Consider the following 20,928-nt stretch of genomic DNA (forward strand, 5'->3'; position numbering starts at 1 on the left):
AAGTGGAAGGACGTGCAGGGTGTTGACAGAAGCACTGGACCAGGGCCAGGACTGCACGGTTCCAGTTCTTTCTGCCGCTGAAAGGCTATGTGACCCTAAGCCTGCTGCTTCCTCTCTGTGAAGTGACAGTTGTCTGACTGGCTGAGAGGGAGGTGAGAATTTCTGAGGGCCCCTTCCACACGAGAGCATCACGACCATCCTCCTGTGCTCCCACTTTGAGACAGCAGCCGTCTGGGCTTCTGCTTTCTCTTTCCTTTTAGTTTTAATTTAGTCCCCATCACTTCTCTCCGTTGAACTTCGGCCACAGAAACAACCTCCAGTGTTGTTTAGTACAGTTTTGGAGACGGCTGGATGGGAGGGACACTTGAACATAATCTTTTAAGGATTAGGACCACAACGGTCTAAGTTTTTCTATCTTTAGCATCTTGCACATGGCATGGCACACAGGAGGCATAGTAAGCATAAGGTGCATGAGTGGATGGATGAATGAATGAATGAGGTGCCTTGGATTCAGAATAGTGGTTACTCCCTCCTCTGCCACAGCTCCAAGGAAAAAGCGGGGTTTGCTCTGCAGGTACCTGGGACTTAGCGCAACTGTTGTAGTAGCCTCCCAACTGGCCACCCTCCCTTCATAGGCTTTCCTTAAATTCATAGAGGCTTACCTTCCCGGGCCAAGAACCTCCAAAGGCTCCCCCTGGGTTATGAGATAAAATCCTGACTTACAAGGTCCTCTAATTGGATGCAAACTCCCAATTCTAATCTCATCTACCTCCCCTCAAAACGCTGAGGGTCTCCCCTCCTACTGCTGACCAATCCCAGAATGCAACATACTTTAACTGAAAACTCAAGCTAACTTAAGTGAAAACTGCATGTTGAGGGATTAGTGTCGTGTCTGGTACACGGCCAGTGCTCCATTTGAGCTATCCTTCTTCCTGCTTTCCAGGAATTCTAGAAATTCCTGGTTTCTCCACTTGTGTATTCCCCTCAGCCTCATGAGGTCTTCCCATGGCCTCAGATTCCATCACTCTTTCCTTTCCATCCCCAGACTATTTTTCCCTCGGAGTTTTTGTTTTTTTTTTTTGGCTGCCCTGTGTGGCGTGAGGGGAATCTTAGTTTCCCGATCAGGGATCAAAACCCGTGCCCCCTGCATTGGGAGCGTGGAGTCTTAACCACTGGAGCACCAAAGTCCCCCCTCGGTGCATACTTTTAAGGCGCTTCCATATTTGTCTTCTGACGCCTCTGTGGTGTGCAGCTGATGACTTTTTGAAAACAAAGCTCAAGGAAACATCTTGGGAGCCACCTCCCGGCTTCTACAATGGGGCTTGGCTCAGGGCAGGTGGTACTGGCAGCTGACTCGGAGCCAGACGGCCCCAAACTTCCACGAATCATTTCATTTACTCCACAAAGGCTGTGCCATAGGTAGGACTGGGACCTGTCTTACAAACGAGGAAACTGAGGCTCAGAGAGATAACATGCTCACGGTCAGTTAGTGGCAAAGGTCTGACTCCACAGCTCTGAACCACTGTGTTAATTTATCTTCGCTAACAGTTAAATTAAGTTGGGCAAAGAGTCAAACAAGCTCTCAGCTGACCCTCATGGGGTTTGGGCTCACAGCCTGGTGGAGGGAAGGAAGTGGGGAAGACACAAGGTAAACTGCCTGACTTTCAGACTCATTACGTCAGAGATGAAGAGAGGGCTCTTCGAGACTGTTAGGTCCAACCCCTCACTGTACAAATGGAGTCACTGAAGCCCAGTGAGGGCAGGGGCTGGTCCAAGGTCACACAAGACCAGACTCGGGACTTCCCTGGCGGTCTAGTGGTTAAGACTGTGCTTCCACTGCCAGGGGGCACGGGTTTGATCCCTTGTCGGGGAACTAAGATCCCTCATGCCATGCACAATGCAGCCAAAAAAATAAATAAATAAGAAAAAAAGAAAAAAGTAAAGACCAGACGCAGCACGTTTCCCAACGTCCCCACGCCATTCCCTGCTCAGCAACTACAATAAACACACGCTGAACTGCAGGAGAGGGCAGGTCAGCCGGGCCAGGGAGCAGAGCCCTCCAGCCAGTAGGCACCCACATGCCGTGGTGGCTAGATAACTTTAGATCTGAGTCCCACGGCAGAAGCAGAGCTGGGGGAAGGGAGATGGAGAAAGTGCAGCTGACCTCCCGTTGATCACTGATTTTCACAAAGTGGAAGCTTTCCACAGGCCTCCCCAGATCACGATCACATCTGGTGCCCCTGAAGAGTTCAAAAGAGAAGTCTGGGCTCGGATGTCGTGGATGAAGCGTGCACAGAGAAACATCCAGGTAGCAGAGGGAGGAGAGCAGACCCAAGTCCCAGACCCGGCTGCGCCAGCCTTCCCAGGCTGACCTGAGCTCAGACCCTCATTCGGGATTCCCAGGAAGGGATGGGAAGATAGAAAGTCACTCCTGGGCAGGTTAACACCTCAGCTCTAATGGCAACAATCTGGGCTGCAGGTTCTAGGTCAAAACCACAGATCCCTCTTGGAAATGTATTTATGTGTCTGTATGTCTCTTTTTATTTAAAGAGGAAAGGAAATGATTTGGAGGCACATCCTAGAATGTCAATGTTACAAAGCCAAGATCTTTTTGTCGAACTCTCTCATTTTGTAGCCAAGAACATAGAGACTCAGGGAGGGAAAGAGACTGGTGCAAGGTCATAAAGCAAGTGTGTGGCGGATACAAATTTGAACCCAGGTATTTGGACTCCTGGTTCAGTGGCCTAGCACAATAACCGGGACAGAGGCGGTGGTGAAACGGTGGGAGGACTGTCAGTTGGCCCGAAGATATTTCTTCCTCCCCCCCACCCCCAGAACTGGCACCTGCCACCACACCCCACCATGCAAAGCACACACATCACTCGCTTCACATTCAGAGGCTCAGAATGTTTTTGGCTTCGACAAAGCCCAAACCCGGGCAGGGACTGTGACAAGGGACGGAGGCTGTGAAGGCAGGAGGAGGAAGATGGGGAGCGGAGGTGGACGGGATCCACGGCTACGGTCCTTCAGCCACTCAGACGTGAGTAGGAGTGACTGTGCCGTGCCCTTACTGGCTAGTGGGAGTGGGAGCTTTTCCTAAACCCCAGTTGAAGACAAGAGCCCACCCCGGCCCCTCCCCCCACCCCTGTCCCTTCTTTAGTCTCGGAAGCTGGAGCATCAGGCTGGGTCGTGGCGGGGGATAACCACTTCTTAGCAGAGGTGCCCGCCAGCGCCGGCGGTCCTAGTCCTCGCCTCCACAGACAGCCAACAAGGCCTTCAGGAAGTGACCGGAGGTGTCGCCCTGGCAGGGATAGAGGGAGAGCAGAGTGAGTGAAACAATCCTGATGACCTCAAGGCCCCCTCCTCCCAGCTGCTGGCAGCCTGGATGTCTCCCTAGTACGTAAATGTGACCATGTCCCTTCCGTGGCTCCCCATCATCCTCAGGAAAATGTCCAAGCTCTAGGCCTGGCTTCAAGGCCTTGTGGGGTCTGACCCTCATGAAGCTCTGTGGCTTCACCTCCCCCCTTCCTTCCGGGAGCATCTTGGTCATCTTACTACCTATATACCTACCATTGCTCCACCTAGCACGCCCTCCACACTGCCCCCAAATCCTGTCTGCCATCAGATGCCCCCTCCTCTGTGAAGCGTTCCTGCCTCTATGTTGTCTCCTCCCATGGCTGCCTTGCACCCTGCTAACCCTCCCCCCACGGCCATTAACACAAGTGTTATGGCAGCGGTCCCCAAACTTTTTGGCACCGGGGACCGGTTTCGTGGAAGACAATTTTCCCACGAACCATGGTTGGGGGTGAGGGGTGGGGGATGGTTCAGCGGGAATGCGAGCGATGGGGAGCGACAGGTGAAGCTTCACTTGCTCACCCGCCACTCACCTCCTGCTGTGCGGCCCAGTTCCTAAGAGCCCGTGGAACGGTACCGATCTGCGGCCCAGGATTGGGGACCCCTGTGTTACGGGATTCCTTATTTGAACAAACATTATCGAGCACTTACTGGGTAACAGGCCCTTGCAAGAATTTATCTGACCATCATTGGATTTATGTTGTATTGTCTGGCATACGACAGGGCTATGGGGGGGAGGGAGCAGACTTTCCCCCTCTTTTTAGAGGGCTCCTGTCATTTTTATCATATTTTTTGTTTTTGTAATTTTTGATATATGATTAAAAATAATACATCAGGACTTCCCTGGTGGCGCAGTGGTTAAGAATCCGCCTGCCAATGCATGGGACACGGGTTCGAGCCCTGGTCCGGGAAGATCCCGCATGCCACGGAGCAACTAAGCCCGTGGCCACAATGACTGAGCCTGCACTCTAGAGCCCGCGAGCCACAACTACTGAGCCCACGTGCCACAACTACCGAGCCCACGTACCACAACTACTGAAGCTTGTGTGCATGGAGCCTGTGCTCCACAACAAGAGAAGCCACCACACCACAACGAAGAGTGGCCCCTGTTTGCCACAACTAGAGAAAGCCCAAGGGCAGCAACGAAGACCCAACAGAGCCAAAAGTAAATAAATAAATAAAGTTATATATAAAAAAAAGAGGAACTTTCCTCTTTAAAAAAAAAAAAAATCATTGTTGTAAACAATTCAAATCAAAGGATTATACAATAAAAGTCTCCCTCCTACCCCAACCCCTAATTTCCTAAATCAAGAGGTAGCCACTGTTGTATTTACTTGTGTGATTTTCTAGCAATGCTTTTCCATATGCATATACAAATATGTATATATGTATAATGTCCCTTTTCAGCAGAGCATTCATACTATTCTGGGCCATAATTTTTGACTTAGAGAAGATCCCAAATCAGCACACAGAGCCTCCTCATGCTTTTTCATGGCTGTACTGTACTCTATCATATGGATGCACTGTAATTTATTTAACCAGTTCTGTATGAAGGGCTTCCAATCTTTTGCTACTATAAAAGAATGCTGGCATAACTATTCCCGTACGTGTCTTTGAGAACACATGTGGCTATGTCCATAGGATAAACTCCTACAAGTAGAATTACCAAGTCCAAAGTATATGCATTTAAAAATTTTAAACTGCCAAACGACCCTTTAAAGATGTGCTACCAATTTACATCACAAGGAGACATCACCTCATACCTGTCAGAAAAGACACAGACCTACTAGAGAATGGACTTGAGGATATGGGGAGGGGGTGGGGTGAGATGGGACAGGGTGAGAGAGTGTCATGGACATATATACACTACCAAATGTAAAATAGATAACTAGTGGGAAGCAGCCGCGTAGCACAGGGAGATCAGCTCGGTGCTCTGTGACCACCTAGAGGGGTGGGATGGGGAGGGTGGGAGGGAGGGAGATGCAAGAGGGAAGAGAAATGGGAACATATTGTATATGTATAACTGATTCACTTTGTTATAAAGCAGAAGCTAACACACCATTGTAAGGCAATTATACTTCAATAAAGATGTTTAAAAAAAAAAAAAAAAAAAAGACAACAAATAACAAGTGGTGAGGATGTGGAGAAAAGAGAACCCTCGTGCACTCTTGGTGGGAATGTAAATTGGTGCAGCCACTATGGAGAACAGGATGGAAATTCCTCAAAAAATTAAAAATAGAACAAACGCCGGAGGTGAGCTGAGCCGGGGCCAAGCCGAGGCCAAGCAGTCCCGCCTCAGACACCACCCAGCTGCCCATCGCGGGTGCAACGTATGGAGCTGGAGCGAGAGCAGCGGAGGCGGTCGCTGGGCTGAGCCCCGCGGAGCTGCCTGGACGCGCAAGCAGCTGTGATCACCCGCCCCCGGCCCCGCTGAGCAAGAACTGTTCCCGGACAAGATACGAGAAATGAGTGTTGCAAGTCGAAGAATAAAGTTGTTGGGAATCCTGATGATGGTAAACGTCTTCATTTATTTGATTGTGGCAGTCTCCAAAAGCAGTAGCCAAGAAAAAAATGGAAAAGGGGAAGTAATAATACCTAAAGAAAAGTTCTGGAAGATATCTGACCCTCCCAAGGCATATTGGAACAGGGAACAAGAAAAGCTGAACAGGAGGTACAATCCCATTTTGAACATGTTAGCCAACCAGACAGGGGAGGCGTACGGATTTTCCAACGTAAGCCATCTGAATTATGGTGAACCTGACCTGAGGGTCACATCAGTAGTTTCAGGTTTCGACAGTTCGCCAGACAGATTTAAAGACTTTCTGTTGTATTTGAGATGTTGAAATAATTCACTGCTTATAGATCAACCAGATAAGTGTGCAAAGAAGCCCTTCTTATTGCTGGCGATTAAGTCCCTTACTTCACATTTCGATAGAAGGCAAGCGATTTGGGAATCTTGGGGCAAAGAAACCAATGTGGGGAACCACACAGTGGTGCGAGTCTTCTTATTGGGCCAGACCCCTGCAGAGGACAACCATCCTGACCTTTCAGATATGCTGAAATTGAGAGTGAGAAGCACCAAGACATTCTTATGTGGAATTACAGAGATACCTTCTTCAATTTATCTCTGAAAGAAGTACTCTTTCTCAGGTGGGTGAGCACTTCCTGCCCAAATGCTGAGTTCGTGTTCAAGGGTGATGATGATATTTTTGTGAACACCCGTCGTCACATCCTGAATCACTCGAATAGCTTTTCCAAGAACAAAGCCAAAGATTTGTTTATGGTTGATGTGATTCCCAATGCTGGACCTCGTCAGGATAAGAAACTGAAGTACTATGTCCCGGAAGTTCTTTACACTGGCGTCTACCCCCCTTATGCAGGGGGAGGTGGATTCCTGTACTCCGGACACCTGGCCCTGAGGCTATAAAATGTAACTGACCAGGTCCTTCTCTACCCCATCGATGACGTTTATACTGGAATGTGCCTTCAGAAACTTGGCCTCGTTCCAGAGAAACACAAAGGCTTCAGGACATTTGATATAGAAGAGAAAAACAGGAATAACATTTGTTCCTATGTAGGTTTGATGTTGGTACATAGTAGAAAACCTCAAGAGATGATTGATATTTGGTCTCGGTTGCAAAATGCTTATTTAAATTGCTAAATTATGTACAAACTAAACTTTGCATAGAAAGATGAATCTCGAATAGTTCCCAGGTTATGTTCTCTCACATTAGAGGTAATTTCTATGTAAAACCATCAAAATTGCCTTTATGAGTAGTATCCATATGAGGGTCTCTAAACCTTTCAGTGTAGTGCTTTCTGAAGAGGGAAAGCAGAAGATCCTAATTTTTATGTAGGATATGACAGGACGAATGGTTCTGACCCTTCCTGCTGGCTAGTGGTCATTGTTTTCTAACTTGTCCCCCTTGTCATCTGAAATCATGTTTCTGGAATTTGATCGTGTTATTTTTGTTTTATTTTTGTTTTGCTCTCGTATGATGATAACCCTATTTCCCATTATAATGAGTGAACTATCTGCGATTTATGTATTCATAAACCTATTGGCTACAAAGACATTGTTATATATGACTCAATGCTTTTTGTGAAATGGAATAACATTTTCATGAAATTTGGATGAATTTTTTAAATTGTCTAGAAAAATTGACTTCTTTCAAAATTTCCTGCCGCCACAACATTTCCTTGTGTTAATCTAATCAATCAATTTTGCAAAATGGGAATCACTGTGTGACATGCATCCAGTTTATCTTGTTATGGTCTTATGGTCATAATAAGGAGAAAGCTTAACTATCTTGTATTTGGTTTGCTGTGTGGTGTTGTGATAGTTCTCTCTTTTTTAGTATTTGAAAATAATGAGTATGATTCCATAATCTTCAAACTGAAGATTGAATTGACCCTGGCAACCATATTGTGTTTATGATTTTTCATTGTGAACCAGGAAAGCATATGTAACTTTTGAACTTTAAGTGAAAAGATTTAAGTGGCAGACCTTTTTATCAGTGGTTTGTCAGTTTAAAACTGCAGAATTCTATTCTTGCCATATGGTTACGTGTTGCTTATACAAAATTATTATCCTGAGTAGTGACTGCTTTCCTGTCTCAGTGCAGAAGTGCCTGTGTTTTTCTTTATTGTTCAGATCAAATACCAAAACATTTTCTTAAATATATTTTGTGTAATATTTTATTTGTATACAGTGTTGTTGATGAATTATTTAACTAGAGCATGGTATTTTAAGTAGTAAGTATAACATATGTTAGATAAAGTTAACTGCTATATTTGAATTAAAAAAAATTTTTTTGGGGGGGGAATATGAACTAGAATTCTGCCCAACTGTTGCTTATATATACTGTCTTGTAACATGCTTTCTTGAGCTATTTTTGTGTTATAGATATGAAGATTCTTACCAGATGTGATACTGGGGACTGTAAGAAGATAGAAATAAAGTCACCATATTTTTAATTGTCATGTGAAAAAAAAATTAAAAATAGAACTACCATATGACTCAGCAATTTCAATCCTGGGTATTTATCCAAAGAAAACAAAAATATTAATTAGAAAAGATATACGCATTCCTATGTTCATAGCAGCGTTATGTACAAAGCTAAGATATGGAAGCAACCCAAGTGCCCGTCAATTGATGAATGGATAAAGAAGATGTGGTATATACATACAATGGAATATTACTCAGCCTTAAAAAAAATGAAATCTTTGCCATATGTTCACTTAGAACATATGCTAAGTGAAATAAGTAAGAAAGAGAAAGAGAAATACTGTATGGTTTCACATATACTCGGAATCTAACAAACAAAGTAAATGAACAAACATAACAAAAAAAGAAACAAGAGTCATAGATACAGAGAGCAAATAGGTGGTTGCCAGAGGAGAGCTGGTAGAGGGAGGAAAGAAAAAGGTGAGGGAGATTAGAGGCACAAACTTCCAGTTGCAAAATAAATGCGTCATGGGTATGAAATGTACAGCGTGGGAAGTATAGTCAATAACTAATATCTTTGTATGGTGACACGTTGTAACAAGACTTATCATGGTGATCGTTTTGAAATGCATAGAAAAAAATCACTATGTTGTATAACAGGAACTAACCTAGTGTTGTAGGTCAATTATACTTCAAAAACAAACAAACATACAAACAAACTCATAGAAACAGAGATCAGATTTGTGTTTACCAGAGGTAAGGGGATGGGGGAGGGGCAACTGGATGAAGGCGGTCAAAAGGTACAAACTATAAGACAAATAAGTATTAGGAATGTAATGTACAACATGATAAATATAATTAACACTGCTGTATGTTATATATAAAAGTTAAGAGAGTAAACCCTAAGAGTTCTCATCACACACACAAAAAAATTTACTATTTCTTTAATTTTGCATCTATATAAGATGATGGATGTTCACTAAAGTTATTGTGATAAGCACTTCATGATGTATCTACGTCAAATCATCATGCTGTACACCTTAAACTTATTTATGCTATATGTCAATTATATCTCAATAAAACTGGAAGAAAAAAATAATAAAGACGTGCTACCAAGTTACATTTACACCAAGTCTCTATGAGACTGCCTGTGAGCTTCCTCATGGTCTTGTCAACCAAGTATAGCATCAAACTTTAAGATTTTGGTCAGTCCCCAAAATCAAAGCAATGGGCTTCATAAATGAAAAAAGTCAGATACAAAAAATCACATATTACATGATACCACTCACATGAGATAATCAGAAAAGGCAAATCTATAGAGACAGAAAGTCACTTGTAGGCTGCCTAGGGCTGGGGGTGGAAATAGGTAAACAGGTACAAGGGACACCAGTGGGGTGATGAAAATGTTCTAACACTGGATTGTGGTGAAGGCTGTACAACTCATTAACTTTACTAAAAATTACTGATGCCCTTAAACGAGTAAATATCATAAAATTTATGATATTTAAATTACACTCCAATAAAATTGCTTTTAAAAAGCCAAAAAAAAAAAAAAGCCTCTTGTTTTATTTGGAAATCTTTATAAGCCTTTGATCCATCCATCTGAAATCTATTTTGGTATAAACAGTGAGGCAGGTCTACTCTCATTTAGCAACGTCTTGGCTGTTCTAAGAGGTAACATTCTGGGAATAAAAAGGACTTCTAATCTATGTTCAAGCACCTGACACTCACCGCTCCCCCACTGACCTCTCACCCCGCCCCTCACCTCAATGGCTTGGTGGAGAGACTTGTCGTATTTCTCAATGAACTCCTGCCGGATGTTGAGCAGGTCGATCTCACTCCGGGAGACCATGATCCTGGTGAGGGTCTTCTCCTCTGTGCCAGCACCCTGGTGGAGCCAGGCAACAGGGAGAAACACAGGGCAGGAGAAGAAACGGGGTTAGGTCAGGCAGGAACTCATGGGTGTCCCTCTGCCTCTCTCCCTTTTCCCCCAAAACCAGGATGGGACATCCTGCCTCTGTCTTCCACAAGCAGTCCTGACTCAAACTCCCCTGTGCCAGGACTGGCCAGACAGAGGCAAGAACAGTCTGTATGAGTTGAATAGTGTGCCCCCCAAATTCATGTCCACCTAGAACCTTACAAGGTGATCGAATATGGATATAGGGTCTTAGCACACATAATTAGTTGAGGTTTTACTGCATTTGGGTGAGCCCTAGACCCAATGACTGGTGTCCTTACAGGAAGAGGACACATGGACATACACACAGATAAAGGCAGAGACTGGAGGGACTCATGCTTAAGCCAGGAAACACCAGGATTCCAGACGCCCACCCGAAGCTAGGAGAAAGGCATGGGAGAGTTTCTCCCTCAGGGCCTCCAAATGGAACCAGTCCTGCCAACACCTTCATTTTGGACTTCTGGCCTCTAGAATCGTGAAAGAATACATTTCTGTTGTCACTTAATTTGGGACAGCAGCCCTGGGAAACTAATACAGGGCCCAAGGAGCAGACACAGGACACAAAATATATGGGCAGCCAAGGCCCACCTCTGCTCCCCAAGGAGCTCTGAACACCAGCTGAGGAATCAGAGCCAGCACATGGCGGGGGCTCAAGAGACGGCTGTCATGTTTGTGGACAGCAGGCTGACAGGGCTCTCAGGCTCGCTCCCACCAAACTGCCTGCCCAGGCTCTGTCAGCAGCTGACACTCTACTTGCTGGGCTGAGAGGGTGGCCAGACTGGCTTGGGTTTTCAGGAAGCCAGCGCTAGTCCCAGAGCTGAGCACTTGCTTCCTTTCGTGATCGTTGGTCATAGGAGACACTGTGTCATCTGCTCGAATGTGAGCTCCAAGGGGCAGAGACTGTCCTTTTCAGCCCTGAGTCCCCAGGATAAGTTTCTCAACCTTGGCGCCTGGGACCAGATCATTCTCTGTTGCGGGGGATCTGTCCTGTACATTGTAGGATGTTTAGCAGCAACCTTGCTTTCTACCCACCAGATGCAAAAAGCAACACTCCCCAAGTTGTGACAACCAAAATGAGTCTGAACATTGTCACATGTTTCCCGGGGGAGCAACGTAAACCCTGGTTGAGAACTACTCTCCCAGAACCAGGCATGAGGCAGATGCTGATACGTATCAAATGGGTGGAAACAAACACAATTCCTGATCCAGGGGATGGCGCACATCTGTGTTTGTGGGGGCAGAAGTGCTCGAAGGGAAAGGAACAGACAAGTTAAGTTTCCTTACCTTCATAGATTTGTAAAGTTTGTCGGCAAAGAAGAGAGGCTTGTTCTTGACACTCTGAACTGGTAGGAAGAGGAAAGAGATGCAGGGAACCTGGTCAGAGGAGATGTGCCCAGACCATGTGCCGCTACTGCTGCTAGAGAAGTAGCATCTCCTCTATCTGCAACCTGGGCCCAGAATCGTTGCCAACGCCAGGGTCATATCCAGGGCCTGACACTTTCACTCCCTCGTCCTGACGCCGCCTCCTCTGTCTCATCCCTAGACCTGGCTCTCACTGGGTTGCAACTCGCTTCCTGCTAAGGTGCTTGCAGCTAACTAAGGCTAGTAGAGGACTCAAAGGGAAGAAACCACTCGTGAACCCAAGGTACAGGGCCTCAAACTTCTAAGGGCATCAGAATCAAAGAAGAACTTGTTTAAAACTCAGGTTTTGGGCTCCACCCTAGAGACCCACCAGATTCAAGGAATATTTCAAGCAGAAGTTCTCAAAGTATAGTGCCTGGAAGGCATCAACATCATCTGGGAGCTTGGTAGAAATGCACATTCTCATACCCATCCGAGATGTGCTGAATCTGCAACTCGGAAGGTGGGTGACCAACCCATCCCACTTTTCCTGGGACATTCCTGATTTTAGCACAAACCCAGATGGTTGGTCACTCCATTCTGGTGCTGCCTAATGTTTGAGAACTACTGATTGGGAGAAATACTGTGCCAAAGAATGTCTGTCAGTATAATTTAGGGCTCGGTGCCAATCCCTAGGGCTGAGTGTTGCCCACTCTTGCCCCATTGGCAGCCCCTGCTGCCCACCCACCCCTACCCCAGATACTGCCTGCCTAACAACCTCCCACACTTTCGCAAGGCCTGGGGGTCTCTAGCCCTCAGCAGCTGCTGGATTCCAAGGCTCCAGAGCTCACGGGCGCGGGAGGGTGTCTCAGACAGCTTAAGGAGGAGGAATCAGACGCCAGGACCAGAAAGCCAGAATGACTCTGGATATAAAAGTATCTCTATCACGAAGGCAGGGGGCGAGAGGCTGAAGCTGTGCATCCCAAGGGCACAGTCACGCAGGAGACAGGCCTGTACCCTCCCCTGCAGCAGGCTCGGGAACCCGTGGGAAAGATCACATTCCATACTGACCTTCCCAGGTCCTTATGTAGCTCCCTGCCACCTCCCAAACAAACCCTAAGCTCCTTGGCCTGAAAATCAAAGCTCCTGCCTGCCTCTGCTCTCTCATTGCCTCTGTTCCCCATTCTCTGAACATTCTGTGAATTCCTTTGTGCCTCTGTCCTCCTGGTAAGGAGAAGTTTGCTGTCTGCCTTCCACTACTTTACCTCCCGAGTCCACATCCCCAGTCCCCTCACCATCCCCAAGGAGCCTGCCCTGACTCTGACTCGGAGCTTGGGGCTCAGTCAGTGTGGTTAAGGAGCAGACTGGGCAGAAACTTCCATCCTCTGCAACCGACCCCGAAAACCTTCCCCAGAACCTGAAGCCCGCCATCTGTCTCAGAGGACTCCGGGGCCTGCCGTGGGATGGAATGAGGTGGAGTGGTGTGTCGGTATGCACACTTGTGCACACGCACATACACAAGGTCTAGGCGGGAGGAGAGAGGACAGAGGGAGAAACACGAGCAAAGCGAGGTCTAGACGTGTCTCCATAGACCAACCACTCTGGTGATTAATACGAGCGTGAGCTTTGGGCTCGGGCGGCCTCTGGTGTGAGTGCTGCCTCCACTACTGATATGTAACCTTTCTGAACCTCAGTGTCTCACTTCGTAAAATAAGCAGATAAAAGCACCTCATAAGGATTCAACCAAAGCTGTGTGCAACTGGCTTCACACAGTGCCTGGCAGGAAATAATAATAGAAGCTAACATTCATCCAGTGCATTCTATGTGCCAGGGGGCAATGTTTTTAAGTGTTGTATAATTAACTCATTTAAATCTGTGTACTATTATCACATCCACTTTACAGAAGAGGAAAACTGAGGCACAGGGTTTCTGTGACTTGCCAATGGATGTAACTGTACAGATAGTAAGTGGCACGGCTGGGACTCTACCCGGATTCACTATGCTATTCTGCCTCCTAGGTATTGTTCCCAGGTGGTAAAGACCCACTGAAAGTTAAATAATAACATCACAACAATAACACCTCTGCTCCATCTGTTCTAAAACACCTTTTCCTCGAATTTGAAGTCCCTGAAATCAAGATGCATCCTGTAATTGATGGCAATTATGTGAAAACCTTTCACCGACACCTCCAGGTAAGATGAAGAAAAAATGTGCATCAATACAATGCATTTTGTAGTCATAAATAAGATACTGCTAATCACTAATACTAATAAAAACAAGTTTGACCTTTGCTCGTATCTACTCATCCGTTTATACACACGGAGAAATTGAGATCCAAAAGGGGAAAGACTTTTTCAAAGGCAAGAACTCAAATTACACAGTAAGAGAGTAACCAAAGAGATCCAGGTGCTGGGAGGAGGGAAAGGTAGGTGTGTGTGTGTGTGTGTGTGTGTTTGTACACACCCAAGTCCTGCAGGACACTGCACCCCCTACCCAGCCTGGCCATCACCCTCCCAGCCACTTCCCCAGAGAGCACTGTTTCCTCATCCTGCCCTGCAACCCAGAACAAGTTCTTGTGTTATCCTGCCAATCACACATAGGCAGAGCCCAAGAAGTGGCAGTGCTTATTTTCCAGTACTAGTAGCTTAGGAAACTATACAGGCCACACTCATCCAGTGAATCGGGCCATGTTCCCTGTGCCCCCCAGCCCTTTCCCTTGGTCCCCACCAGTTACCAATGGCCACAAACACATCTCTGACATCCCCGGACATCTCCTTCTTGATGGTGTGTTCCACGTCATAGTTGGTCATCTTGATGAACTCCTGGAAGACTGGCCCCAAGAGAAGCCCCAGAGGTGGGAGGTGAGCTTTGACTCAGAGGAAGGGGGGAAGATCACCCCTCCCCAACCCACCCAGCAGCAGCAGGTATGGCTGCAGCCCAGACCTAAATGCATTGGTCAGGACTGTTGTGGAAGGGATGTTCTGACCTCAGGGCTGCCTTGAGCTCAGAGTCAAATCTCTATCAAGTCAGACACTGCCCCAGAGCTTTGGACAAGTTCCAGGAACCCAGGCATGGGTAGTAGAAGGAGCATGTGTCCTATTCACAGCTCTGCCACAAGCTTACCAAGTGACCTGGGGTGAACCCCTCCCCCTTTCTGGGCCTCCCCTTCCTCCTGGATAGCGTTTTTGTTTGTTTGTTTGTTTGCTTGTTTGCTGTGCTGAGGCACGCGGGATCTCAGTTCCCCGACCAGGGATCGAACCCATGTCCCTTGCAGTGGAAGCGTGGAGTCTTTACCACTGGACCACCAGGGAAGTCGGGATAGAGACTAATGTAAGTAATCACAATGATAACACCAAGGAAGTTACCAGGTGCTAAGTGCTTTTTGTGTATTTATTTTTTGTACCCTCACAACAGTCATGTGAGGTAGAATTAAAATCCTAAATTTATAGCTAAGGGAATTAAGGCACTGATATTCAGTAACTTGCCCAGGGTCACAGAGCTGATAAGTGGGAGATCTGAATGAAGGCATTCCAGCTCCCAAGTCCGTTCTTTTAGTCACCGTGCTAAAGCACTTTTACTGGCAAGTGCCAGGCTTATGCACATCAAGATGTCCATGTCTTAGTGGTAAGGGCACTTCATCATCACCTAATGTCAGGGCCACCACATATAGGTGTGCCCTGTGCACGTGGCAGCCTGTGTGTGTACATGGTCCTTGTGTCATTATCACCCCTCACTGCCTTGCTCTTGGCAGACGTCACCAAAGAATCATGACACAGAACCTTCGAATCCTTCTCAACACAGCATTCTAGGCAGCCACTACCAATCCACTGGAGTTGGCCTTGGAGGGAAAAGCCACCTGCCATCTCTTATCCCAGGCATCCCACGTGCTTCCCAAAGGAGGTGAAGAGAGTTGGCCCGAGGCTGAATGATGCCGTTAGCAGCAGAGCCAGGACTTGACCTGGCTCCTGGTCCCCATCGGCCACCATACTCCCTTGCTAGGGTAAGGAGTGGGTGGGTGGGCACCTGGCTCCTATTGTCAAGACTAGGGGATCTTCCGGCTGACTTGGGAAGGGGAGGGGGTCAGGCCTCACCTCTCCGGAGGTGCTGATAGCTACGCGTGCAGAGGATCGTCATGAAACGTGTCTCCAGGGAAGATCTGTCTCCACTGGTCGTGTCTGCTATTTCCTGCAGAGCCCAGGTCGGGGCGAGAATGTGAGAGGGAAGACACGAGAAAGCCTTGTTTGTTATTCACTTTCATGTCTGCCTGGGCCGAGGGCAGTTAGAAGCTGGGCTAACTCAGCCACCCAAGGAGGCTGACGTTGGCCCCTTCCTTCTTCCTCGGACTCCACATCCCCGCTTCAGTTCCCAGAGACCCCGTGGGCTCACCCAGAGAAGCTGAGCACAGAGCACTTCCACCCTGGCCTCAGGGTCACGGGACTGGGCCCAGGGGAGGGGCAAACAGGCACTAGGCATGGAGACTCAGAGTTCTCCTTCTATCTTTAAACCCCTCTGAAAGCCCCTCTGGGGAAGTGCGTCTGTGCATGTGTGCAAGGAAAAGTGGCCTAGCCAGTGTTTCCCCAGGTGGGGTAAACAGGCAAACATAGTTTTACACACTGCATATGTAGGCTTCCACAGTGATCTTCTAGCCAGCTATCAGTTCTATTTACATCGATATGAAATTTCCTTTAAAATAACTCATTTTGGGTTAAAATGAAAAGAGTCCATTTAAAGAAAACTATTCACATCTGGTGGTATGTGGCACAAATCAGGCGGACGGTGAGTGGTGAAGTTTTGGGAAACACTTGCCCGGCCCATATGTCACCCACCGGGGTTCTTTGGAGGCACTGAAGGGGAGAGAGAGAACCTGGGGGGCACGCCCCCAGATCACTGCCTGACTCTGCCCCTCAGCTCCGCCCAGAGGCACAGCCAGACTCAGACCGTTAAAATCCACGTGAAGGATAGGGCACTCACCAAGATCTCAGCAGCCACCTGAGAGCAAGGAGGAGACAGGAGAGAGAGAGGGGAAGGCAAGAGTCAGAGGGGGTCCTGGGGTGCAGGGGAGGGAGCCTGGCTCGGGGTGGCAGAGGTCCCACAGTGGGGGGCGGGGAAGGGGCTGGGAGGAGACACCTTCCCTTGACCTTTGGGCTGGAGCTCAAAATGAGGACAGGTCTGGGAATTCACGATGAAAGTGTTTACTGGAGGGGCAACAGGAGGGCACAGGACAGGACACTCTACCCCTCACGCCTGGCAACCTAGGGCGACTCCTCAGAGCCACCGAGACGTTCGACGTTCGACGTGCCCTGTTTCCTACACCTTTTACCACATTTGGAGTTGAAGGGTCCTCAGGATACCTGTCATTTACCCCCTCATGTTACAGACAGGAGACAGGAAAGCTGAGGCCTGGAGGGGACGTGCAGCCGATCAGGTGGGAAGATGCCAGCTGTTCAAGTCATCTTACAAGGGTGAATTTTCATCATCACGTTATGCTGAACACAAAATTCTGAGGTTAGGACACTATTTTGTTAGGCAAATAGCTGTGACTCGCAGGGCCTGGGAACAGAATATAGCCAGTCCTGTGTACCCCAGACTGAGTTTTGCCTTTTCTTTTTTTTCCGAAACTCTGCCAACTACTTTATTCTATTGGGCAGACTGAAATCATCCTCTTTATAAACATCTCAATAGCCTTAGGCTTTAGAAACCTTTTCATTAAATAAATTTTTAATGTCTATCAAAACTCAAAATGCACACACCGCTTGATCAAGCAACTATACGTTGCTAGGAATTTCTCTTACAAATAAACCAGCAAAAGTCTTTGGAGATATTGTTCACTGTAATAGGGAAAAACTGGAAACCATTACTAGATCACTTGTTAAACAGGCAATGGTTCATTTAGTAATGGAAATCCACGCAGCTAGTAAAAAGAATGAGACTGGTCTACAGGGCTGATAAGGAGAGAGTTTCCATTTAAATTAAGCAAAAAAGTAAAGTACAGCATGCTGTGTATAAGTGTTCCTTTTATCTAGATGAGAAAAGATAAATGTATGCTCACTCTTACATATTTACTGGGAAGTTGTGCTAGAGGGGTAGTCAAGATACTGTTGACAGTGGTTTACCTTCTTCAAGGAGAAGGACCGGGGCGGGGGAAGAGTTTTTGCATTTTGCTTTATTTTTCCTGAAATTTTATGTTTACATTTCCTCAACATGCAAATACGTTAATTTTTTTTTTTTTTTAAGTCAAATAGGAGTTATCAGAGCTACTAGGATTATGGGATGCTTCTGGTTTTTATTATCACTTTTCCATATTAAAAACAACCTGGTTGCACCTTGAGGACATTATGCTAAGTGAAATAAGCCAGTTACAAAAGGATAAATACTGTATGATTTCAAATATATGAGGTCCCTAGAGTAGTTAACTTCATGGAGACAGCAGAGTGGTGGTTGCCAGGGGCTGGGGGGAGGGGGAGTAGGTAGTTGCTGTTTAATGGGTACAGAGTTTCAGTTTTGCAAGATGAAGAGATCAGTGGATGGATGGTGGAGATAGCTGCACAACAGGGTGAATGGACTTAATGCCAATGAAGTGTACACTTCAAAAAGGTTAAGATGGTAAATTGTACGATGTGTTACGTGTATTTTACCACAGGTTTTTTAAAAAAGTTATGCTAAAAAGTCTAGTATTGCTATTAAAAAGAGGGAAATGTTTAAAAAATTAAACAAAATGGAATCTAAAGTGTCAAAGATTCTTTACTTATTCGGATGAGAGAACCCCCAGATATATTTGTTTTTTCAAAGCACTTTAAGACCATCCTATTTGTAATATGAAAAATGCAGTGGGTAACTACAATAATTTTCCAGATATTCAACACAAAAGCTTTTCCTTATTAGCTGAGCCACTTCATGCCAAAATTAATCTCCAAAAGTTAGAGTTCTCACATGACCCAGCAATTCTACTCGTAGACATACACCCAAGAGAAATGAAAACATACGTGCACATAAAAACTTGTACACAAATGTTTATGGTAGCATTATTCATAATAGCTAAAAAGTAGAAACAACCCAAATGTCTATTAGCTGATGAATGGAGGTTAAAAAAAAAAAAAAGTAATATATCCATACAATGAAATATTATTTGGCAATGGAAAGGAATAAAGTACTAATATATACTATGATATGGACAAACTGTGAAAATATTATAATAAAGTGAAAGAAAGTAGCCACAAAAGGCCATATATTGTAGGATTCCATTTATATGAAATGTCCAGAATAGGTAAATCTATATAGACAGAAAGTAGATTAGTGGTTGCCTAGGCCTGGGGGGTTGGGAGGAAATAAGAGGAACCGCAATATGTACAGGGTTTTTTTTAGGGTGATGAAATGTTCTAAAATTATTGTGGTGATGGTTGCACAAGTCTGTGAAGACACTAGCAACCACCGAATTATATTCTTTAAATAGGTCAATAGATAGTATGCAAATTATATTTCAATAAAGCTGTTATATTAAAAAATAACCTGGAGATTGAATTATCTAAAAATGGCCACAATTCTTCATTTCACTCTGGGTCTATAATAATTAGATCATTTACATGATTTACTGCTCACACTGGAACACTGAGAGTAAAGGGCAAGCTATCTGCAATACTGTGGGGCAACAGGTAAACACTGGCCATATGTCACCTGATCATAACAGACCCAGATTTCCAAGAGCTTGAGGTTGTTCTCGATGCCCAGAGCGAGAGCCTGGGAAGGAGGAGGTGTAAAACCAGCAAGCACACACCGTCAAGCACTAATGTCATTATTTTTCTGGGGGACCTTGGCTCTGCATAGGAAATGCCTTCAATTTTTGCATACATTTTCCTCCAGCATTCCCAATGCACCTCTAGAAATCTATTCTAAGGAAAAAAATCACGAATGTGATGAGAGTTGGTTACCAGGGAGAGGGCTTTTTAAAAGAAGTTTGGTAGATTCTTAAATGGAAGAGTATTTAGCCATTAAATGATGCTATTGATTTTTTAAAAATGATATGTTACCGTGTTCACAGAATACTCATTTTTAACTGTTATAAATCAGGAATCCATTTTTATAAATACATAAAAAGACAACTAGAATAATATATTCTAAAATATTAACAATAGCTATTATTAGTAGTAGGTTATGGGGTTTTGTTTCTGGTTTTGCTTGTCTATTTTCTAAAGTTTCAACAAAAGAATATGCATTACTTGAGAAACAAAATATTTCTAGCTATAAGGAAATGAGTCCACACTAAGATCAGGGTCTAGCAACTGTGAATCTGGAGAAGCAGCTGAGTTGGGCGGGGCCTGGCTCTGGCTCCCTTGGTTGACTCCACCCTGGTTCTCTCTCCCGGCTTCTCTCCTGAAAAGTGGCTGCCAGCGAGGCCCACCATTGCCCCCTGCTGGCAGCAACTAGAAGCATAGCCTCCTAGGTGGACCAGGCACCAAGCAGAATTCCCCAGAGGATGAATTTCAGGGTGATGGATGGATTTGGGGTGAGCTTTCAGGAGGAAGCCAGGTTCAAAGACCCTTAACGGCACAATGGGGCTGCTCACAGCAGTACTTAATAAATACCTGCTGAATGAGGGGATGAAATGTGGCCTCAGCAAGCCAGTCTAGGGGGCTTCCCTAGACTGGGTTCCCAGGCTAGCCCCCATAAACATATCTATAACACATTTGGAATACCTTATCTGAATGGAACCCTGCAGCTTCTGACAACTGTATTCCAAACAGGGGGCAGGAAAACTAGACACCAGCAGCTACATGGTTTGGAAGCTGCAGGGAAATTACTATACTGGGTCCTGGAGGATATTAAATGGTATTAAGTGCAGGTTTTGGAGTCAGGCAGGCCTGGCTTCAAATCACACCATGGCCACTTAGAAACTGTACCCTTGGATAGGTAAGGGGCTTCATTTTTCCTCCAGTAGGAAAACGGGGTCCTATCAAAGTACGAAATAGCCTCAGCATCATACTCAGTACACACTGTGATAGTTCTGTAGTTGTCGGGTTACAGCTACAGATTCTTCAGCTCAGATGGTGCTGTAACATGTCACACCTCTGTCGGCAGAATTCAAAACAGGGCTGGTGCCCTGACTCCCAGTCTATCAGGGCTCTTTTCAACCCACCAACTGTAAAAGAAGGGGACTGGAAACACCGGCTGTGGTATCTGTGCCCAACCCCTGGACCTGGGCCGGGCCAGAGGATGCCGGGAACAAGGCACATGTGAGTGGGGACAGTACAGATGGCCTCAACAGGGACTCCCCATCCATGGGGACCCAGAGGGCAATGGATTTGGGGTTGTCCAGCCTCCATGAGAAGCCATC

The 20,928-nt window shown here is 46.0% G+C and overlaps 1 protein-coding gene and 1 pseudogene across 2 annotated transcripts in view; one reads left to right on the forward strand and one right to left on the reverse strand.

Moving 5' to 3' along the window:
* Window positions 1–2,892: 2,892 nt before the first annotated feature.
* The window catches only part of ANXA6 (annexin A6), a 55,223-nt gene continuing 37,187 nt past the window's right edge, over window positions 2,893–20,928 (reverse strand). The window contains exons 21-26 of one of the 2 annotated variants that reach the window (XM_068536226.1): window positions 16,572–16,589; window positions 15,692–15,785; window positions 14,335–14,430; window positions 11,544–11,602; window positions 10,068–10,190; window positions 2,893–3,301 (exon numbers count right to left, since the gene is read on the reverse strand). In XM_068536226.1, the coding sequence (XP_068392327.1) occupies window positions 3,242–3,301; window positions 10,068–10,190; window positions 11,544–11,602; window positions 14,335–14,430; window positions 15,692–15,785; window positions 16,572–16,589 (450 nt within the window). In that variant the 3' untranslated portion in view covers window positions 2,893–3,241. The remainder of the gene's footprint in view (window positions 3,302–10,067; window positions 10,191–11,543; window positions 11,603–14,334; window positions 14,431–15,691; window positions 15,786–16,571; window positions 16,590–20,928) is intronic. The other variant, XM_068536227.1, reaches the window with a different exon arrangement.
* Window positions 5,820–7,015, forward strand: LOC137759685 (N-acetyllactosaminide beta-1,3-N-acetylglucosaminyltransferase 2-like; annotated as a pseudogene).

Source organism: Eschrichtius robustus, chromosome 2, assembly GCF_028021215.1.
Source record: "Eschrichtius robustus isolate mEscRob2 chromosome 2, mEscRob2.pri, whole genome shotgun sequence".
Lineage (NCBI taxonomy): Eukaryota > Metazoa > Chordata > Mammalia > Artiodactyla > Eschrichtiidae > Eschrichtius > Eschrichtius robustus.